The 19,454-nt window shown below is 38.1% G+C and overlaps 1 protein-coding gene across 1 annotated transcript in view; it reads right to left on the bottom strand.

The window, feature by feature from the left end:
* Positions 1-1,999: 1,999 nt before the first annotated feature.
* LOC109911486 (membrane-associated progesterone receptor component 2-like) overlaps positions 2,000-19,454 on the bottom strand; it is a 34,652-nt gene continuing 17,197 nt past the window's right edge. The window contains exons 2-3 of the mRNA XM_048597543.1: positions 8,069-8,224; positions 2,000-3,339 (exon numbers count right to left, since the gene is read on the bottom strand). Coding sequence (XP_048453500.1) covers positions 3,242-3,339; positions 8,069-8,224 — 254 coding nt within the window. The 3' untranslated portion in view covers positions 2,000-3,241. The remainder of the gene's footprint in view (positions 3,340-8,068; positions 8,225-19,454) is intronic.

Below are 19,454 nucleotides of genomic sequence, written 5' to 3'. Positions count from 1 at the left end.
ATTAAAACAAGTTTGCTTTGATTTACAAACCTGATGCTTTTGTTGAAATTTTACTCAAAATCAAAGTGGAAATGCTCATATTGGCAGTTTGTTCTTTTTCCATATATGGTCTACATGTTAAGAGATTCTCCAAACATTTCAGCACGTGTGAGAAAACATTTCCTGGCTGCCCAGTTTTAAAAATCAAAAATAGTTTCAGAAATAAAATTCAATGAGAAGATAGCAATGATTTTCATTTAAATACTATTAACCCAAGAAGTCTCAAGATGTTACATGAGAATTTCACATTTAACACTATGCCACATGAGGGGATATTAGGACAGGCAAACAGAAACAGGTTTTAAAGTAACACCTCAAAAGGAGGAAAGAGACAGAGAAACAGATTGACTTAGCAAAAGTATCAGCAAATAAATGAAGCCAGATTTTTGCAGCATCATGGCACTCTGCACTATCCAAATTGTACTGCAACCCCTAATCCAAAAATCTATTTCTGACCGATCCTAATTTCACAAACTGGGGGAATGGGAGCAAGCTATGACTGACAAATGGGGAAAAAAGGAGAGTGCCTGAACTCCGGGCTGAGTTCAAATAGCCCTGTTGAAACCTAGTAGGGCTAACTGAACTCAGCACTGAGTTCAAAGAGGCCCCTTATTTGCTGGGATGAGCTTCATTTCTCAAAGCAAATCTGTTACAATTTTTTAAAGAATGGACTTCTCTGCAAGGAGAGATTTACAAAAAAAGCATACACTGAATTGCCTGTAAAAGGCAGGTGTGGTCTTTGTAGGGCTGTGAATACTAACATTTGCTTTTAAAGGGATTAAATAAGAGAGGTTTTAAATGCTTGTTGACATAATTGCAAGGACTACCATTATAGTACTATTAGTGCTTGACTACTTTCCACAATCTGTCACCATCACACAGAGGGCAGAACTGTCTGTAAATTCAAAGTTTAATTGACAATCATAAGAGAATATTCAGCAATAAGCTATCTTTGATGTGGTGCCTTGAATAGAAAATGTTTGAATTTAATAAGGGATTAAGCACTTAAGAGGATTCAGATATACTTTTACCAATGGGTGTTTTCTTATACAGAAAGAACTGTAAAGAAAATTAGTCTTGGAACCAAGCTGAGATGAAATAAAGTTCTGTCTGTGGTCGATACTGGGTGGATGCAAGAATAAAGTATGGCAGATGGAGGCATGGGTTGACCTGAGTTTGCATTAAAATGGCATAGGGGTGTAAAGGGCCATCAGGATGATGTTGGAATGATTAGCATTAAGGATTTGAAGGACCATAGGGGTGTTAGAGGGCCACAAACTGGCATTTGTTTGGGATGAGGCAATAAAAGGAGCCAAGAGTGATCATGAACCTAATATATCAATGTCTTCCAGCAGAGAATGATCTTTTCAACAGCCCACCTCAGCATGTGGTAGCCTCTGTAGCTACCTCCTCAGCAGGCCTGACTCTGCAGCCCACTCCACTCCCAATGAACAAGTGACAGACTAAACAAAAGATTGAATAAGTGATTAAAGGCATTTGAAAAAGATTAATGCAGCAACTGAAGATTACCTACTTAAAGATAAGATAGAAAACAAGAATTCACCCATCAAGTTTTTCCTGGTCAAACATTTGGGTTTAAGAAATTACAGGTGTATCTGATGGCACTAAACTGCAAAAAAGTGGTATTGCAGTCTCAAATAAGTAGCTAGAGACTGTACTAATTAAAAGCCACAAGCGTTCTGACACTCAGCTGCTGTGACGCATACAACACAGCACCATGTTTGGCACTGAACTGGTTCCCATCCATCCCGTATTTTAAATACAAGGCAATGCTTTACCCAAATTTACAAGTACTAAGTTAGGAGACTGCAAATATTTGAAATAACTTTCTTCATAAAAATAGCCTTTGGTAAAGATTAAATTCTTCAGCAAATGTAATTCGATCATGCCAATAACAAAGATTTTAAGTAGTTTCAAAATAAATCACCATCAGACCAGATTAATAACCAATTGTTTATTGTGCAATATCCATCTGATCCACCATTATCGATAGTTTCGGTTCAAGATTTTGTACTCTACATGAAGTAAGTTTTATCTGGTTGTAGTAAGTTTTCATCAAAACAGTTGCACACATATTTACAAAATTCACAGTGCCTTATCAGCTCAATTTTTTTTTCCTATCCCACACAAGCTAAACAAAAGGTACTCTCCTCTCCCACAGAATAGAAGAGCTACTCCAAAGAAAGAAAGGAAATGCAATGTGGGTTTCAGACTATGACAACACTAAACTGTACAATCATTACATAAACATGGCAGTATCAGTGGATATGCTAGTTGCACATTAGCACAAATGGACCCTTCCTCCCACTGTACCAATGGCAACTCATACTACAGGCAATGATAAACAGAGGTCTACAGGTAATCGTTGCTTTTCATTTTTGAACACTATTACAGCATTGGCTCCGGTCTGGGGAAACTGATTCACAATATCTCAAGTTGAAGTAGAAAAGTAATCAAAATAAGGCACAATGAATATTACCTACATTTTAATAAATGGAGGGGAACTAGACTTCAGTGTTACATCATTGCAGAGAAGTATAATTGCGTAACATTCAGTGGGAATAAACCACACAAAATTTTGAAACTGAGCCAGCACAGTTAGCAGTACCCCTCTTACCTTTGATTACTAGATACTGATTTACTGCAGTTTTACAAAGGAAAAAAAGCCTTTAAAACTGCATTGTGCAGAGTATTCAAAATTCAAATCTGAACCCTAGCTGTTAGTAGTGCAAACTACTCACTGCTTTACAGTAAAAGCAAGATCACTGGTGATTGTAATGTTGCTGTACATAAAAAAATTGCACAAAACAAGGATCCCAAGATGAAGAAGCCTCGTTCTATTACACCCAGTTTAAAGAATATTTAAATATTAGTGATGTCAGATGGCTTAAGCCCATCTCACTTCTACCGGCAAACAAAAAGGCCCAAGATAAATCAACTCCTGGGTATTCATTTTTTGCTAACATGGACATAACCATACCTGACTTATACAATAACTGCAAAATAATGTTGGCAGCATATACTGGACATTTTAATTAAAATCTTCACACAAGGGTATTCATCACTTTTTACAAAATATATTTTGCATTCAATTATTTGTAGCTTGTGAAGAAAAAGCTGCAGAAATTTGAGTAAAATGGGTTGCAGCACGGAAGGCCCTCACTTTGGTTGCTAAACAGTTTTAGTCCTGCTTCGAATGCTCCTTAACATCTTCTTCATCTGTATATTCTGATGGCTCATCCCATGGCTTCAGCAGCCGACCAATGTAGTCATATTTTTCTGCAAGTTAAATAGCCACAGATTAACATCATGCTTTTTAAAAATTCAGTTATATCTTTTTGTCACAAAATTGGCATGCATTGGCAAAATAAGTTAAGATGTTTTAATGGCTGCCTTTTAGGAATATAGACATTATTCGACGACATCTTTTAATTTGAGTGGACTACCACAAAATGGCACCAGAAACCACAGGGAGGGGTAGAGCAGGAAAGGAGTGAGGAGCAAAGGGGGGGGGCGGGAAGGAGTGGACGGGTAGGAGGCAGGGAGGAATTGGGAACAAAGCAGATTATCTGGTTATTATAATGTTGCTGTTTATTCAGTTTGCTGTGCACAAACTGACTGCCACGTGGCAGCATACATTACAATTTAAAAAGTACTTCATTGGCAGTTTCATTTCGCCTACCCTTTCCCATTGCCCTGCAGGTTTCTCTACACAAGAGTTCACCCAATTCCTTTTTGAATACCTTGAATGATCCTGCCTCCATCATGCTCTCAGCCAGTACATTCCAGATTCAAAACTCACTGCGCAAGGACCACTTTACTGATGCTATTATTGGTTCTTTTGCCAATTATTTATAATCTGTCTCCTCTGGTTCTCAATAGTTCTACCAATGGGAATAGTTTCTTGTGGCAGGGGAGTCCAAAATTGAAGGGCATAGGTTTAAGGTGAGACGGGAAAGATTTAAAAGGGACCCAAGGGACAACCTTTTCATGCAGATGGTGGTGCATGTATGGAATGGGCTGCCAGAGGAAGTGATAGAGGAGAATACAATTACACCATGTAGAAGCCATATGGATAGGCATATGAATAGGAAGAGTTTAGACAGAGATGGGCCAAATGCTGGCGAATGGAATTAGATCAGTTTAGGATATCTGGTCAGCGTGGATAAGTTGGACTGAAGTCTGTTTCTGTGCTGTATAACTGACTGTAAAGCACTGAGACAAACTGCAGATCTGAAAAATGTTACTTCAATACAAGTCTTCTGTCCTTTTTTTTTTAAAAAGAAAAGCTGGTGTAGAGCAAATGTAGGTAATCAAGTAGCTCTTCACGGATAGTTGAATATACCTGAGATGCTTCATGTGTGGCTTGACTTTTCTGCTTTTTCCTTTCCTAATCCTGTTTTCCGATTTACTGTCCATTAATGAATTCTCAAATCCATGCTTTAACACCAGAAGTCCCAATTTTGTGCAATAACTTGTGTACAATAACCACTAATGCTTTTTAAGATACTGAATTACTCTGCTACCAGTGGATCCCCTTGACCATTTTCCTGATTACTTTCTTTAAAATTCGAAATTATATTTTCCCCCTAAAATTTCCCTTCCTGGTGTTCATTCTACTTAAGCACACTATGCTTCTCTAAGTGAATGTAGCATATTACATCCAAACAACAGCCTTGAGAATTTTGCCTACCGCCAATGTTAGTTTAACTGTTTATAATTGCCTGCTTTCTCTTCTTTTTTCTTAAAGATGGACTGAGGTTGCTACCTTCTAGAATCTATGAAATTCTAGAAGACGGAAGCCAATGAATCCAGTAACATTGCAGCTGACTTAGAAAACTCATCAGGTCCACGGGATTTATCCCATTAATTTCTCCAGTGCTGATAACTTTTTTTTTTAAACTTTATACTTACTAGACCCCGAGATCTTCATTATTTTTGGATTTTCTACCATAAAGATAATAAAATTTGTTAAATGTTTTGCACTATTTTGCATTATACAGTAATTACATCCATCTTCAATGAGCCTACATTTCTTTTTAGTAATTTCTTCACAATAAGGAATCTTTTTTGCATGAATCTTGATGGATTGTTCTCATTTTCTTTCCTCATCGATTTCTTGGTCCTCCTTTGCTTGAATTTGAAATCTGCCTAACCGTTAGGGTTACTACTGGTTTTGGTAATATTATATACTTCTAACTTTACCTAATACTACCTAAAATCCATTTGGCACTCATGACCAATTTTTTCCAATGTGTCTTTGTGCCATAAAAGGAGTGTATACTGATTGCAAAATATATACTAATTCTTTAAAATGGTAACCTATTACTTGCCTCCTGTCATCTTTTAACAGTTTCTTAATCTACTCTAACTAATTCACCCTTAACCTTGTGTCACATGCTTTGTTTAGATTTAAGACCTTAGGTGTGGGCTCCACTAAATCAGGTAATAACGCAATAAAATTCTATAATATTTTCATCACCTATCCCTAACTCTTTACTACAGGGTTATTAACCTAACCATTTCTTATTCAAACAAAAAAGGTAAGTAACTCACCTCTTTATTCATAACCAAAGTACAAGCCAGAAGTCTGACAGAACACATCTTATGGCTTTAATAATCAACCTCCACCGCTTGTTGTACAGTTGCCTACAACCTTCAAGAACCCACCAAGGTTCCTTCAATAGTACCTTACAAACTGTCAACCGCTACCACCTAGAAGAAAAAGTGCAACATATGCACGGCAACACTATCATGTACAAATCCTCCTCTAAATCACACATGGCCATGACTTGTCATGTGCTGGTCTTTAACTGTTGGTGAGTTAAAAATCGTGGAACTCCCTTCCCAACAGCATTGTGCATGAACTTACCCTGGCATGGAGAGCAGCATGAACTTCAAAAGGAAGTTTACCACCACACCACCTTCTGAATGACAATGAGGGATAAGCCAAAAACAAAACACTGGTCCAGCCAATGACATTTATCCCAAGGCAGATTAAAACCTTCATTTAAAACAAAGGCCCGAAATGACTTGTTCTCTAATTGGTTTCTCAACTTTATATGATCTTAAAAAAACTTGTACACATTCCATGAACTTTAAGTGATGTTTAACCTTCCCCATGTACTGCAAAGCAGTATACTGCAGATACCAGAAATCTGAAATAAAAACAGAAAAGTTGAAAATATTCAGCGGTTATGACAGCTTGTGGGGGGAAAAAAACCATAACATTTCAGGTCTGTGACCTTTAATCAGAACTGGAGAAATTAGAGATCTAATATGTTTTGAGCAGGGCAGAGTGGACAAGGACAATGAGATCAAAAGGTCGGTGATAAGGTGGAAGCCAGGAGAGACTGAATGACAAAAGTTTGTCCTCCAGGGCCAAGGGAATGGTAATGGACAAAAGAAAAGTGAAACAAAGAAACAAAATGATAGACTGTTGATTGGGGGAAAAAAATCAAAACAAGCAAAAGGAAACAAAACACTAGGACCTCAAAATGGAACAGTGGTGCAGTAAGTCAAGGACATCAGCATCAACATGAGAGCAAAAGGAAGAATTACCAGACGCTTGTGAACTGAACTGAGGTATCCCCAAAGTGATCATCCAGTATGTGTTTTGTCATCCCAGTGTACAGCAGACCACACCACATTTGGGTAGGGAAGGGTATTGGAGTGATCAGTGTGGGAAATGGTGGACAGTGATCTACTGAATAAGGAGACTAGTGGAATGGAAGGTGAGGACAGGGGAATCATATTGTGGTTCTAAGAGGGAGGGACAAGGGTAAAACAGAAGTATAGGCCATGAGTCAGAGTCATACAGCACAGAAACAGACCCTTCAGTCCAACTAGTCCATGCTGACCTTAATCCCAAACTAAACTAGTCCCACCTGACTGGGCTTGGCCCATATCCCTTCAAAAATTTCTTATTCATGCATCCAAAATGTCTTTTAAACGTTGTAACCGTACCCAACTGCTGCAAACCTCATTCCACACATGAACCACTCTCCTTAAAAACAAAATTGCTTTGTGTCTTTTTAAAATCTGTCTTCTCTCACCTTAAAAATATGCCCCCAGTCTCAAAATCCCTCACCCTAGGGAAAAGACACCTGCCATTCACCCTATCTTATACCTATTAAGATTTTAAAAACATTTATAAAGTCACCCCTCAATCTGCTATGTGCCAGTGAAAAAGGTCCCAGCCTATCCAGCCTCTCTTTATAAAACTTAAACCCTCCAATTCCAGCAACATCCTGGTAGATCTCTTCTGAATCCTCTCCAGCTTAATGATATCCTTCCTATAAACAAGGTGACCAGAACTGAACACTACTGTAGAAGGCTCACCAACATGTTGTACAACCTTAACATAACATTCCAACACTTGTACTCAAATGGTCTTAGCAATGAACGTAATGGCATGCTAAATACCTTAACCACCTTATTTATATGTGAGGCAAAATCAATTTATGTACCTGAACCCCTAGATCTCTGTTCTACAACACTACCCAAGGCCCTAATCTTAAATTGTACAAGTCCTGCCCTTGTTTGTTTTACCAAAATGCACTACCTCAGATTCATCCAAATTAAACTCCATTTGCTACTCTTCAGCCGAATGACCCAACTAATCAAGATCTCTTCGTAATCTTAGATAATATGATGGAAGGTTAGTCAGTCAAGGGCTACTTCTAAACCACAATATGGTAGCATTTCCTTAAATGAGGGGGAAAAAAAAAAAAAAAATGACATTTTGAAAGCAGAACATGCCTTCTGCACCTTGATACCTCCCAGGAATTTGCTCCAAAAATAATTTCAGATTAAACTTTCATAATTCCTCAAGTTTTCTTTGAACTATAAAAATTAAATCAAATTTTATTATAATTTACAATGAAACAGCACAAAAACAAAAACAGCAATCGGCATTTTAAACAAAACACTTACTACACAAGCCTTCATGACTTTCTATAATGGATGCTACTGCCAAATGCAGCAGTGTAAGATATTCAATACTTGCCCATGAACTGCATCTCCCATTCTCTAACACTTTCCATTTGTACGGCATTTAAATCGGACAGATCATCAAATTCATCCCTCAGAGCTTCTTTATCAAGACAGAAAGTAGCCAATCCTCTCGAGGCATCTCGGCCAGCAAATATGCCATAGGGACCATCTAGTTAAAAAAAAATTCAGAAACAGAACAAACTTATTGAATTGGCAAAGGACAACTGAAAATTGATTTCATCCCAAGCTTCTAAAAACAGTAGCTCATGAAAAAAACAAGATTATGTAATCACAAATAATTCCCCTAGGCAATTTAGTAAATAAGTTGCTACTCATAACTATTTTGAATATAAAAAAGCCATTAAATGTAACAGGCTTTAAGTAAAACCATCCCCACACATTTGCATCTTCAAATCCTTTATTTCATTTGAAGCACAGATCATTCCTCAAACTCACTTTTACAGTTTGTAGATTTAACTTTTCTTGAATAGTCCATATTTTGCTTCATTATTTAACCAGAAAGTATTAATAATATTGTTCTTTTGTTTAATTTAACTGGAATATAGAATACAGGAATACCAGCCTAGTGACCCAATTCCTGTAGAATATTCTTTTTATTGAGAAGGAGATCTAAAACCTGAAAAGCATTCAGGAATACTGAAAAGACCAAGTTTAACAACAGCACAATGTTTGAAATAAAAATCGAAGTTGCAAAGGGCAGACCAATTGCAGTTTATTGACAGTAGGCTTGGGTACAAGGTCTGAAGAGTAAAAGGTTTGAGAATAGGAATTTAACAAATCTCAAGTGTCAATGTAGTATTTTGGTCTTCTAGTTGAGAAGCAAGCTTGTTTATCATAACACCAACAATCAGCTCCTGTAACAGACTGTTGCTTGATCTACAAAACAATGTCTCGGTTAAGCATTCGCACAAAGCAAAACTGAAGATTATCAGCTCCAAAACAATACAATTCATTAAAAAAAATCTGAAAATTAAGACTGAATATTAAAGCAATGCAATGGAAAAGTTCCATGGGCAAAATGCAAGAAAGAAATCCCACCTTGCCTCAACAGGATATCGGGTACATTCTCAACCAGAATCTATCCAGTCTCCAACATGCATATAGAGTTGTAACGCACAGAATTCATCCCCACATCAATCTTCCAAAACTCAAACTAGTCTGAGCTGTAACAGACACATTTTGCTATGATGAGCAAAACTGGCTGTCAGGAGGATCACTGCAGAAATTGAGCAGTTTTCTCAGCCCAACCATTTTCAACAATCAACTTCATACTTGAGTACAGAAATTGGGTTGTTCATGACCACTCAAGGACTGCAATTATGAAGCAGCTTATTTAAACCTGCAGGACAGTTTGAATAACACTTGAGCTAATAAATGGCTGACTACATTTGTGCATTATCTACCAACAGCCAAACTGGGCCAGCCATAAGAAGACATGGCTTCAACTTGAGCATTCTACAAACATGTGGCTCACCTCAAGACCTCAGAACTTTTCCTATCATCTACAAAGTGTGTCTGATGGACATCATTTCAAGTCATCACCAAAATGCTGACATGACATTTCCAATAGAGTATATCATATGTTCCAACATGACGTCACTGAAATTGTGCATATGCAGAAAAAGTTGCTTTTAAAGTCAAAATATGACAAAAGATTAAGGAGAAGAGTCAAAGTTTTGAACTGTTATTTTTCTAGATGATATTAAATTGATGCAAGAAAACAGGGTTGAATCAGCTCTGAATAGAGGTGGTTATTATGGTTTGAGGGGGTCTAAGAAGTCAGGGAAGATGTAGTTTTCAGGTAGGTGACTATCTGAGTCTGAGGATCAGTTTAAACCTACTCAGGAGTTTCAGTAGGTTTTAAAACCTCTAACTTGCTCTGGGTAACTATCAAACGTGATTCAAAATCTTCAGAATTCTGACTTGAATGGAATCTTTTGGAGGGTTCCAAACGTGGGGGGAAAGAGTGCCCACTGGAAAATTCAATTTCTCAGGCTATTCTTAGAGTCGGTTGTGTTTGGAATATGTAGAATCACCACAAATTCAATTTATACAGCTCCAGCAAATCCCTGGCCATCAGGATATCCGGTTCATTAAACACCATTCTTTGGAATTGTTTCAAATGAATGGATCATATCCCTTTTCCAATATTTTGAAGTGTTTTTCAGCGATATTTTAAAGTCCAGGAACTACACTAGCAAATTCTGTCCAAACACTGAATCATTTAAGGGAAGACAGGGATCTCAAAACCTTGCAGTGTTGCACCTCACTGGGGTGACATGCTGAAATCAAGCCATGCTATTCTCAGTCACCATAAAAAGTTTTTAAAAAATGTAGGCAAAGTTACCACTTTACTTGTCACAGACCCACATTAACGGAAAACAAAGCAGATTTTGATACTTAAGTATTATTTATTACAATTAAATAGATTCTAATCACAGTTAAACCATGAACTGAACTGTTGACATAACTACCAATTAAAACTAATTCCCCTTCCAAAAACTTCCCAACACACAGACAGACAAAAGAAACATTGGTTTTATGGGTGATGTGGTAAAACAACTGGGTGAACAGTTCAATAACACTATTCCACAGAGTTTGCTGAGATAATCCATTTGCTTCTCAGGACTTTGTCCTTCAATCTAATTTCTGCAATTTCTTTTCACTTCTTTGCAGGAGGCACTCCAATTGGTGCATTGAATACAAATGCTTCTAGTTACTGGTTAAAGGCCTATAGCAAAAAGAGTGGGAGAAAATAACGGGTTTGCTTCAGATTTCAGATATTTTCACTGGAGAGGAATACAACTTGCCCTTCCAGAGGTCCAAAGGCTGTTCACATGCACAAGCTGTTGAGCTACCCAAAAACCAGATCTGTCATCAGGCTGATGACCTTTGGTACCCACACAGCTAGGTCACGATTCCAATTGGCTGTTGGTGTCCAAATCTCACGAAGTACACACCCTTGTGTTAAATTACACAAGCTACCTTTAAATTCAGCTACTCAAGAAATCTCAAATACTGAAACAATACTTAAACTTTATTTCATGTAGCAACTAAAATAAGACCCCTCAAATCAACGAATTAAGCTTCAAAACTCAACTTAGCTATTACCTAATTACTGGGAGAATTTAGCTACGATTGCAACCAACCGAACTGTCTCTAAATATCTAGGCTTCGATCCTTGTGCCAGGTTGTTCAGAGATCTGCTACTCCAGTTGAATTCCTACAGGATTTTCTATCTTGAAGTTTCTGATATGACATTATTGATGGTCCTTTCGATCCATTCATCCACAACACCGATTACATTTCTGGAGTCATCAAGTCTGTAGCTTGCCAGTAAATTCCCTATTCCTTCTTACGTCTGGTAAGAACTGTCTTCTCTCTCCCAGGAAGTGATTTATGTTGCTTTGACCCCTCCTTCCTAGGATTTTTAATTAGCATGTTGCTTTAAATTCCTTTATAACAACTTTTCCTGGTCTCTTTCATTTCAGGAAACAGCATATTCTAGAAAGTTATTGCTGACTCTTTCAATTCCTGAACAGTTATTAAAATTTTGAAGTTTACAGTATCATACTGGTGTCTTGCCTTCTCTTACGCTTTGCTCCATGGCAAAGCAACAACAACAACCCACAAAGGTTTCGGTAACTTTTTTTTTAAGAAAAGGTACAGCAATTTGTTCTTATGTTCTTTGTTGTAAAGTACCCTTTTTCCCATTTCAGTCCACAACCGAAAACAAAGATGATGAAAAGATGTGGTCTTTATAAATACACGTGACTATAACAAAATAAAGTACTTGCAACAAATTAGAATTAACTGAAATACATGCAGTCAGCTGCATATTGGCAATTTGATTTTCAGAAGGATCAAGACAAACAAGTTATTTTCTACTTTTGCTAACGCTCTAACATTTACCATTTCATTTTTCCTAAATTAACATCTGCATTAGTCAGTCATTCTTTTGTTAATCTACTTATTAAATCCAACATGCATCAAAATGACAGTTTCCCCTTGCCAGCTGACCACAGTTTGGAGTTAAGTTCTACCACATGGTAATGACTTACCTGCAATTCCATCAGATTTAAAGCAAAACTGGCCACTTCAGAACTTGCTGATTGAGTAAAACAGTGACGCATCCATCATTGTGGCTTTTCCCCCCCCCCATTAGTCTATCTATTCAATTCATCTTTTAATCAGTGCTTAAAAGTATTACATGATGGCTTCGACTTCTGAAAATTTAAGTCAATTAGAAATAGTGATAGCCTATGATCACAATTTAATTAGCCACTCCATCACAAGTTATTCAATAAGATTCCTACAATATGATACACTTCTGATGTCATGTCAATTGTGCTTTATGCTCTCTAGAACTGAAAATAATCTCTCAAATGCTCAATTGCATTAACCATGTTAAATTTTACAATTCTTCAATTCATGTGCCATTTTTCTTTTTGATAGCGTTGTTTAGATTATTCTTCATTCCATGTGTGCAAATTTGTACACATGTAAGAGCAAGAAATATTGATGAGCACTATCTAATTCCTTGAGGCATCTGGTCCTGTTGCCTTGTAGATATATTTTTTGAATACAACATGCATATTTTCCAGAAAGTTTAAAGCAATGTGATTACATACACGAATTCTTCCAGCATCTTACTGCACATTAACTGCCCACCTGTTGCTCTGCTTTGATGCTTCAACTTGAAGCAAGACACCCCAACCACATTCAGCCGTAGCCTTGACATAGGGATTCTGAGCAGAAGTGGGGCCAATTGCCATGTTTATCTAACTAGGAAGTCTCGATTTTACATTCCTAGAAGTAACAACATAAAAACAAGCTATTCAAGTCAACAGATCCTCCTCCTGTCCTCCCCAAGAAAGATGCATATGCCTTCCTCCCTTGTATGAATATTCAGTTTCACCTTGCATATACGGCAGCCACTCAGAATCAGATTTGCATTTTCAGGTCCGCTATGCAATTAGTTCTGGAACATGGAGTTGTTTTCACCGCAGTCAACCAACAAGTGACAATATATCAGCAATACTGATATACTACACTACTAGGAATAATTTTTTTTTTTTTTTTTTTTAAATACGTGGGTATTGAACTGGATTTTGCTGTGAAAATTGAGAGAATACTTCATATCCAAATCAAACAGCAATTTGCAGCAAATACACATGAACAATTAACTGTGAAAATCTGTCAACTGCTGTTCAAGATTGATTGCTGTGGTGCACTGTATGGAAATAGCATTTTGATGAGTAGCCCCCCCATTCAAATGTCTTGATTTGAATGAAATTCCTTTACTTACTGGACTAAGACTAAGACTAAATCTGCCACAAGTATTCTTATAACAAGTTTTATTTACTTGGAAGATAACTGAAGCAGTTCAAGTAGATCTTTGAATTACTTGTTCTATCTACTGCAAAAATGACATGAAAACAATTAATACATCTGCCTTATTTGGCACTAAATCTACTTTGTGAATATGTTTTTAAAATCAGAGTGATTATTAGTAAAACAATAAAGTCATTGTATATATGCAGGCATAGCCACCGGCAGTGGGGTGGGCAGATGCTGGAAGATGATTGGAGGCTGCAGGGAGTGCACGGAGACAGACAGAGGTTCATAGGAGAAAGTAAATTCATTTTGTGCAAGCTATTTTATCTGTCCAGGCGATGCCATCTTTAGACAAGCACCTGCTTCCATCACTTAAGATGAATATCAGTTTTCTTTCTGCCAGTGCTGCTCAAAGAAATGCTGCCTTTTAACATAAAAAAAACCCTACAAGACACCTGTCAATTGCTTTTATTAGCAAATATGCTCACATTTGTGAAGAAAAGTAGTTATGTACATTTCCACAGTTACATTTTACCAAAGACAGCACTAAGATAGTAAAGAACCATAGGAAGTCATAAACAGTAATTTGGCCAAGTGTATCTGTTTTGGCTGCCCAGTCTAAGCCCACTTTTCTAGTTCATAACTCACTTTGTAGATGATGGCACTTCAAGTGCTTTTCCATATACACTGTCAACGCTGCAAGGGCTTTTGCAGCTACCACGCTTTTAGAATGAGTTCTAGGTCCTCACAGTATTGGGTAATTTTTTTTTTTAAATCTGCTCTGGAATCTTTCTGATTACATTTAAAATAAATGATTCCTAGTCACTGACCTTTCTGCTAATGGAAGTCAGGACTTCCTCACTGCCATACAGGCTCAAACTTGTGCACCTCAAATTAAAATCTCCTTCAGCCCCCTATTTCCCTATTTCAAGTGTCTAATACCCCAGCCTATCTAATCCTCTCTCAATTTTTGAGTTCCACAAACATCCTCAAATCTCCTCTATACTTTCTCTAGTGTGGTCAGTTTTTCCTGTAATGCAATGACCAGAATGATTCACTATTGTTATTGTTAACCCTCCAGATATTTTCTATGCCTCAACTAAAAAGTATCTCAAACAGCATAGGCATGGAAAGTATCTTGGCCAACTTACATTGCCTACTCCCTTCATAGCTCAATGGACGTGCACCGCAGCCGCCACCACACATGCCCCCGCACCCACCCTCCCACCCCCCCCAACTCCTCCGTATTTTTCAGTATTCTCTTTTATTGTGTAGCTCCTTACTGCTTTCCCTCCAATATACATTACCTCACTTCTATGAACTGAATTTCATTCGCCATCTGACTAGCCCAGTGATATATTGCTACAGTCCACACATTTCTTCAGTCACATTGCCAATTTTTATTATTTGGACACTTAAATTTTGCTCCCTTCATTTAAATATTAGTATTGAGCCAAATTTTGCCACAAAAACAATGAATGATACAAATGCAAATTGAATAGCAACTTGTGGCCAGTGCACATGCCCAAATTTGAAAATCCATAAGCTGCTGTTTGTGACAGCGCCAGCTGTGAGCTCCTCACTCAAACATCTTGATCATCACCATAGGGGAGATGCAGACTACATTTTCCACCAAATATTAAAGATGATCCATTCCATTCATTGCACAATTATCAACATGCTAAGTTATTGCCAAAGAATTTTTGTGGCACTGAAAATTAACTTTGACAAGCATAAAGTCTGTCACAGTCTGCCTAAGAACAAATGACTCAAATTAAAAAGAGGTATTCACTGACATCTTCAACCTCTTCCTCCTACAAGCTGAAGTCCTGATCTGGTTCAAGACTACAATCATGCCAACAACTAAGAAAGCAGACGCAACATGCCTTAATGACTACTGCCTAGTGGCTCTGACCTCCATAATCATGAAGTGCTTCAAGACACTGGTCATGCCCACATCAACTCTCGTCTCCAAGCCTGTCTCGATCCCCTGGTTTTGCCTACCGACATAATAGGTCCACAGCGGACGCAATTTCCCTAGCCCTGCACTCATCCCTGGAGCATCTGGACAACAAGGACACCTACATCAGACTCCTGCTCCGCCTTCAATACTATTTATCCCCTCCAGACTACTGTCAAAATTCCAAGACTTAGGTCTCAGTTCTGCCCTCTGCAACTGGATCCTCAGCTTCTTGACCCACAGACCACAGTGAAGATAGACAACTGCACCTCCTCCACGATAACACTCAACACTGGAGACCCCTATGGTACTCTTTGTACATCCATGACTGTTTCCAAATTCTGAACAAATGCCATCTACAAGTCTGCTGATGATACTACTGTGGTAGGATGGATATCAAACAATCATGAGTCAGAATACAGAAAAGAATTAGAGGGCTTAGTGACGTGGTGCAATGACAACAACCAATGTCAACAAAACTAAACAGAACTGATCATTGACTGCAAGATGAAATGACAAGAACATGCCCCCATCTATATCAGCACAGCCGAGGTTGAGATCTTAAGAAGTCAAGTTCCTAGGAATGACAATAACTGACAACTGCCCTGGACTTCCCACCTTGATGTGACGGTCAAGGAGGCAAAAGAATGCTTCTTCAGGAGGCTCAGGAAATTTGGCACGTCCGTTAGGACCCTCACCAACTTTTACAGATATGCCATATAAAGCATACCGTCTGGGTGCATAATGGCCTGGCCCAGGACCATAATAAACTACAAAAGGTTGTGTGTGCAGTCCAGACCATCACAGTGCCAACCTTCCATCCATGGACCCCATTTCTGTTGCTGCAGAAAGGCTGCCAACGTTAAAGACTCATCCCACCCAGTAATGCTCTTCAACAACCTCTTCCGTCAGGCAGATTATACAGAAACTGGAATACTTGCACCAGCAGGTTCAAGAGCAGCTTCTTCCCTGCTGTTATTAGACTGATGAATGGACACTAACTTTAAACAATGCTGATCTTGCCTAGTGCACGTGCCTTGCAGTGTAACCTGCACGCCTTACTCAGCCCAAGTTCTTTCTTCACCCTATGATCTGTATGTTCTTGCTTACTATGGTCTGCCTGTACTGCTCACAAACAAAGCTGTTCACTGGACTGACGTGTGACAATAAATCAAATCAAATAAGGACCTATACAACTTATTGCAGTTTTCACCAGTCCCAGACACTAACGGTTGCTGCATCATTTGGCCAAGTAAAATGTCATTAGAAAGTCCACAGGCAAACGAAAGTCTGACAGCTAGCTATTTGTTCACGACTCTTACCGAGAATGATCCACTATCCAAACAAATTCTGCATACAGCACAGAATAAGGGCTTTTGTAGAGTAATGATATTGTCTCTTTTTCTGGGCCAGAAAGCCTAGGTCACAATATGTCTGAGCAGGCAGATTAAGGATATCTAAGGCACAGAACATGCTTTTCCCTCCGCAATTTTATTTACTTCTAAGTAATGCCCTTCCGAAAACCATAAGTGAATCTGCCTTCGTCACCCGTCTGGGTGGCATATTATAAAACATCTATTTTGAGACAGAAAAAAGAGGAGCAAGCCATTCATATTTAGGTGCCTACCCTAACCAGCTAACAATCTCTAATACCATTTCAACCTAAAACTACAGAGGGGTTGATACCCTATGACTGATAAATAGTTTGAAATTAATTTGGAACCTTGTTGTTCCTAAAACATTTTATTCTTGTTGCCCCGTTCAATCCCTCAAACCTCCAGAATTACTTTTCATATGAATCAATACATTATACCTTAAATTATTCTAATTATTGAATTGAAGGTGGGTAATAATGACCATCTCTTCACAAGGTAATAACAATGAGGTCATCATTAAATTTAAATATTTACCTTGGTATTCTGTTTTGCATTAGATGTCAGTATACCAATGCATTTTGTCCTGCCTATTTAATTGCTTATCCATGTCAGCTGAAATATTGAAATGCTCCATAGTCAAACTATTATCTACAATTGCCCACACCTAAACAGTAAAGTGAAATACAATAAGCTGACAAATGCCAATTTTTACATTTTTTTAAACCATTACTAATTTCAACCCAATTTTCCATGTTCATATGTATCATGTTATAAAGTCATAGAACATTTACAGAGCAGGAGGCCAACTCATCTGTCAAGCAAATGCTAGCGCTGCTTTTTCCCTTGTAATTTTACTTACCTTTAAGTAATGCCCTTCTGAAAACCACAAGTGAATTTGCCTTCACCACCCTTCCAGGCAGCACATTACAAAGCAACTATTTTGAGACACAGAAAATAGGAGGAGCAAGCCATTCAGCCCGCTCCTCCATTCATATGTTCATGGCTGATCATCCAACTCAATACCCTGTTCCTGCTTTCTCCCCATACCTTTTGCTCAAGAACTATATCTAAATCTTCCTTGAAAGCATTCAATGATTTTGGCCTCAACCACTTCATGATAGAATGCCACAGGCTTGCCACTCATGTCACACTGAGACGATGCTCATGTCATTTTGGGCCATTTGCCAATCACCTCAAATCTAGAGATTCAAGACCATCTGACTCACTGCCAGTGGGAAAGTTTCTGTTTGTCTACTCAAGTCGTGATTTTGACTACTCCTATTAAATCTCATCACTATCATTTCTGCTTTAAGAATAAACTAGCTTCTCTAATATAGCCACGTGGCTGAAGCCCCTCCTCCCTAGAAACATTCCCATAAATCCTTTATGCACCCATTCAATGGTTCAAAAATATGGTGTCCATATTAGGCATAACAGGCCAGTTGTGGCTGAAGTGCTTTTATAAAGGCTCATCATAAGCTCCATGCATTTGTACAATATGCTTTGATTTATTAAGCCCAGAATCCCTCAATCTATCCCACCACCTTTAAACACAAAGCTCAAGTTCATAAAGCTGTGTCTGCACACCATTTAGAATTGCACCCTTTAGCTTATATTGACTCTTCTCTCAAAAGGAAGAACTTTCCAAATATTAAATTTTATCCACATGCCCAATCATTCTACCAAGCCTATGTTCTCATGAAGTTTATCACTATCTTCTTCACAGTTCACAACACTTCCCAGCATTGTGCTTTCTGAAAAGATAAAACTTGTGCCGAGTACATCCAAATCAATATCACCTGTTATTTTCAAAACTTTATATCCATGCTGTCACTGCTTCTTTTATTCCAGGAGTTTCAACTTTGCTGGCAAATCTATTATGTTATCACTATGTCAAACTCGTTTTGAAGTCTCAATACACATCAAGCATGTCACCTCATCAACGTTTCCTTTGTCACTCCTTCAAAATACTTCATGAAATAGTTAAGCAAAATTTGACTTTAATAAAGTTTAACACATCCTTGGGTTCTAAAAGTGACATGCACAGCTTGTGATCTCCTAGAAGTCCTTGAGTCTAGAATGTGATTAAAATAAACCCAATATTCAAGAAAGGAGGTAAAATGAACAAAAGGCTAGTGAGCCAGACATCAGTTGAGGAAACTGTGGGAATTCATTATTAGAATGAGATTGGTGTACATTTAGAAAATCATAGTATGATGAGGCAAAATTAACATGGTTTTAGGAAAAGGGATTAATGTTTGACAAAACCAGCAGGATTACTTGAGGATTAACTGGCAGAATAAAGGAGATCAGTGGATAGGATATAGATGGATTTTCAAAAGGCATTTCAAAGTTATGATGTTGGTTAGCTCAATTGGTTGGTTTGCAGAGCTGAGTGATGCCAACAGCATGGTTTCAATTCCCGTACCAGGCGAGGTCACAATGAAGGTCCTGCCTGCTCAACCTTAGCCATTACCTGAGGCATGATGACCTTGGTTAAATTTACCATCTGTTGCCTCTGTCTAATGACAGCAGGTACCCTACGGTCCTCAGACCATGGTGACTTTACCTTACCATGATAAGAGTTCATGGTAGGGGTAATATATTAATATAGACAGGGGACAGGTTCCACTATTAATCATGATGTAACACACTGGCCGACAGTATAAGAACTAAGATTTTGGGCAGGAGGTGAAGGGTGAACG

This window comes from Rhincodon typus, chromosome 1, assembly GCF_021869965.1.
Source record: "Rhincodon typus isolate 14 chromosome 1, sRhiTyp1.1, whole genome shotgun sequence".
Taxonomy (NCBI): Eukaryota; Metazoa; Chordata; class Chondrichthyes; order Orectolobiformes; family Rhincodontidae; genus Rhincodon; species Rhincodon typus.
Note: the sequence above shows the minus strand (reverse complement) of the source record. Positions and strands in the feature narration are given on the sequence as shown.